The sequence below is a fragment of the Gavialis gangeticus genome, unplaced genomic scaffold (assembly GCF_001723915.1).
Source record: "Gavialis gangeticus isolate Ggan-Ray unplaced genomic scaffold, GavGan_comp1, whole genome shotgun sequence".
Classification (NCBI taxonomy): domain Eukaryota; kingdom Metazoa; phylum Chordata; order Crocodylia; family Gavialidae; genus Gavialis; species Gavialis gangeticus.
In genome coordinates, this window is record NW_017729026.1 from 22,853,976 (window position 1) to 22,857,940 (window position 3,965).

At 38.9% G+C, this 3,965-nt stretch overlaps 1 protein-coding gene across 1 annotated transcript in view; it reads left to right on the forward strand.

Annotated features, from left to right (window-relative positions):
- HDAC2 (histone deacetylase 2) overlaps nt 1-3,409 on the forward strand; it is a 43,226-nt gene extending 39,817 nt beyond the window's left edge. Inside the window, exons 11-14 of the mRNA XM_019520069.1 lie at nt 490-620; nt 1,644-1,799; nt 2,731-2,788; nt 3,030-3,409. Coding sequence (XP_019375614.1) covers nt 490-620; nt 1,644-1,799; nt 2,731-2,788; nt 3,030-3,060 — 376 coding nt within the window. The 3' untranslated portion in view covers nt 3,061-3,409. The remainder of the gene's footprint in view (nt 1-489; nt 621-1,643; nt 1,800-2,730; nt 2,789-3,029) is intronic.
- Nucleotides 3,410-3,965: the final 556 nt, after the last annotated feature.

A 3,965-nucleotide genomic window follows, 5' to 3' on the forward strand; every position in this document is an offset into this window, starting at 1 on the left:
ACACACTGTTTCCCTTCAGAATATGAAATTAATAAGCATTCATTTTCCCTTTCGAAAGCTAGCTTTTCTGAACCAATTAGTAACTCTAGACATGAGAACTTTCCTTACCTCCATTCCATCTGGGAGGTGGTTAAAATGCTGATTCATGAAGTAGCATTTACTTCTGAATTTATTCTTTGTTGTATTTTCAAGTGCTAAGAAACTTTCTGGTTGTGTGTTGCAGTTAGCTAGTGGTTTGTATTTATGACTTCTCTGACCGTCCTCTAATAAGGGAAAAATCTTGCTCCTGGCTCTACCAAGAAAAAGCTTGATTTTCTTTGTAACAATCAGAAAGTTAAAAGAAAAATAAGAAAACGTATACTTTTAAAATGGTTATAAAGCTTAATTCACATACTAATTTACTTTTGAATCAAAATATCAAGCATCTGCAGGAAAAACTACAACTCTGTATATTAGAATGACTTTTTCTATATATTGTTTCACTTGCAGACAGCGTTTATTTGAGAACTTACGTATGCTACCTCATGCACCTGGGGTACAGATGCAGGCCATTCCTGAGGATGCTGTTCACGAAGATAGTGGAGATGAGGATGGAGAGGACCCAGACAAACGCATTTCTAGTAGGAAATGTTACCTTTAGTCATAATGGGATATGCTTTCAAAGTAAAGCCTCTTTAAATGTGCTTGTCCAGATCCTCACTCCTGTTTTGGCTGTCTTTTGCTGCTCCCAGGGTGTAAAGACAGCAGAGAAGCCCCTGTAGACATCCTTTTTATTCCTACATAGGGGGGCATGATAAGAATAGGGTACCCCATCACCTGGAAAAGCTCTTGAGCATTTAAATGCGCATATGCTCATTAAAGGTCCTTTTAACCAAAGTTTCAACCACCAGAAGGCTGCTTTGATTTATTTTGGAATCTGTCCTGGCATCTGGTTGGATCGTGGATCAGAAGCCTGGAGGAGGCACCCTTCTGCCTTGTGCATCAAGCTGAGTTAGGTAGGCTGGAATATTTGGCCACACAAGTCTACCCAGCACTACCACAGGCATTGTTTGAAGGTTTGTCCCTCCAGAAACAACACTTTAAAGTGAATCAATATCGTTCTTGGAACAAAACAAGATTTACTTTTTCAGCATTCTACATCTGGGACATTTTATTTTTGATCTGTCGTCTTGAGAAGTGTTAGAGCACTCTTAAGTCACAACAATAGTTTTTGTTTTTATAAGTTGAATGGAGCATACAGATAGGAGAGGACTGTTCATTTAATCTTCCATTATGCTAGTTGTGGTAATTCCACAGCTGCTTCTAGCACCTTTCTCTTGCTGAACTCTTATAATTGTAATTTCCAAATGGTTACTTCCAAATTTTTTCAGTACTTGCTTAGCAATGCCAAATAGTTGGTTTTGAGTTTCTCTTTGTAAACTTTTCGTGTTAACTTGTGTTAAAAGAGAACCTGAGGGTATCCCCATACTTGTAGAACAGTTTTCTTCCACCTCTTTTTAGAAAACCATCTCTGTGGTAACAAGTTGGTTTTGTTCTTTTCTGTGGTTGCTTAAAACCAGTTTTGTGGTTTTTCCTTTTAGACATATTGTAGGTGAACCATCCTGATGATTACAGGTGTTAATCTTTTAACATTTGAATCCTAGTTCGAGCTTCTGATAAGCGGATAGCCTGCGATGAAGAATTTTCCGATTCTGAAGATGAAGGGGAGGGTGGACGACGAAATGTTGCAGATCATAAGAAAGGAGCAAAGAAAGCCAGAATAGAAGATGACAAGAAAGAGACAGAAGATAAAAAAGCAGGTAGATACCTTAATACTGTTTTCACCTTACCATTTCTGCCAGCTGAGTGGGAGTTCATTTAAAGCAGTGATTCCCGACCAGCAGGCACGTGCGGAGTTAAAGCTGGGCGGCAGGGCAGCCCTGGGAGGGAGGCAGCTGGCTCTGCCCCCTGTCCTGCTCTCACCACCATGGCTGCGCCCGGCAAGGTGCTGCCTGTGTACCCACACTGGGCCAGGCAGGACAGCCCTGCCTGCGGCTGGGAGCTGGGGGATGCAAGTGGGGAAGTGAACGGGAAAGAGGTTGGCTCTGCTGCTTTGTCCGAGGAAAGGCAGCAGAGCCCTTTCTTCCCTGGCAGCCCCAGCTGGGTCCAACCAGGCCACCGCGTGCACAGCCCCCTCCCCTGGTGCCCAAACCCAATCTGATCCTCACAATCCTGCTTATATAAAATTTAAATAAAGGTAAGTATGTAAATTAGATAGTTTGGCTGTCTGCAGTATAAAAATGTTGGGGACCCCTGGTTTAAAGGGTGTGCTGATTAGCAGAGGGTTAGGCTCCCTGTACTTGTATACTAGTACAAAGAGTTTAGTCTTCTGCAGTCAGAGTGGAAAAAGAATTAAATTAATCACACACATCTACTTTAGGTTTTTAGCTAGAACTCTTCCTACTGAGAACCAGTTTTTCTAGTAAAAATTATTCTAAATACCAAACTTATTGCCCCTGTGTTTTTAAATACTAAGGTTATTCATTTGTATGATATGGAGGAATAGAGTTCTGGATAGCTGGTACCATCACTCTAAATTCTCTTATTTACATTTTATTAATCAAAATATAATGTAGGGATCAACAGCTTGTACTTGGTTATATTTATGTAAGTCTTAAAATTCTTGACTACTTTGAGTCTTTTCATATATTTCAAACCTGATCTTTTTTTCCCCCCCTAATTTATTTTTAGATGTAAAAGAGGAGGATAAATCGAAGGACAGCAGTGGTGAAAAGACAGACACCAAAGGGTAAACCTGAATTAATTTAATGCATAACTTGCTTCTTCTTTGGAGACGACTCACTAATTTCTAGATGCTAATTGTACAAACACTGTTCTCTATATAGAGGCTGTAAATTAGTGTCAGGAGTTGCTAAATAATTTAAAATGTGTGACAGTGGTAGCTACAATTACATCTTTACAGCAGTTAATCTAAAAGACGCTCTCAAAATGAAATGACTTAACAGTTCATATTTTTGCCTTTTGAACAGAGCAAAATCGGAACAGCTCAGCAATCCTTGAATTAAAGATAGCCTCACACCAATTACAGAACATAATGCTAGAATGCGAAAATACTAAAAGAAGAAAAGTTTTCATATTGAGAGAGACTGCTGATTTCATTTTGTACTATTTGGCATGGACCGTATTTATTTTCAAACGGCTTTGTTTTGGTTTCTGGCAAGTTGTATTGTGAGTTTTCTAATTATGAAGCAGAAATTCCTTTCTTCACCATGCTTTATGTAATAGTATTTAAAATGGATGTGAGTTATTATGTTAAATGTCTAAACTGATCTATTAAAGTAATTTGCCTTTCCTGAGCTGATTTTACCTTTTTTGTAATTTTATCTTTATTAAAAAAATTGTACTTGGTTGTCTTTTGTCCATCATTGCATTATATAAAAAGCATCTCCATTTTAGATTAAAGATCACGAAATAGTCTATAAAATGTTTTGAGTTGATGGGAACTTTCAGAGTTTTTGTAATAGGATGAACTTGGTGGAGGGGTGGGGGGCAGGGGCTTAATGTGCCTGTTTGACTTGTATGTTACATGAACCATTAAAAAAAATTATCAGGGATATAAATGTTTAGTAGCTGCAGCGAAAAATGAAAAAGCGATTAGTGATGTGTGGATAGGTGAAAATGATACCTGGATGCACACATTTATTTTCTTATAGCGGTGCTGGAATTGAAATGAACCACTGATACCCTAACAGCAGTCAGTCCAGCAGCCTAGTTAATTGTTCATCATCATTCACCTGTATTGCCTCTTTTGGAGCCTTTGAGAATAAGGATCTCTGAAGGGCTATGAATTTCATAACCCGTTCTGACCTTTAGAGCTCACAATGAATTGTATCCTTCTTAAAGTGTCTTCTCCCCTCCACTCTTCCCCTTCCACTTCCCTTCCCCAGCACTTGAATGATTGGTTA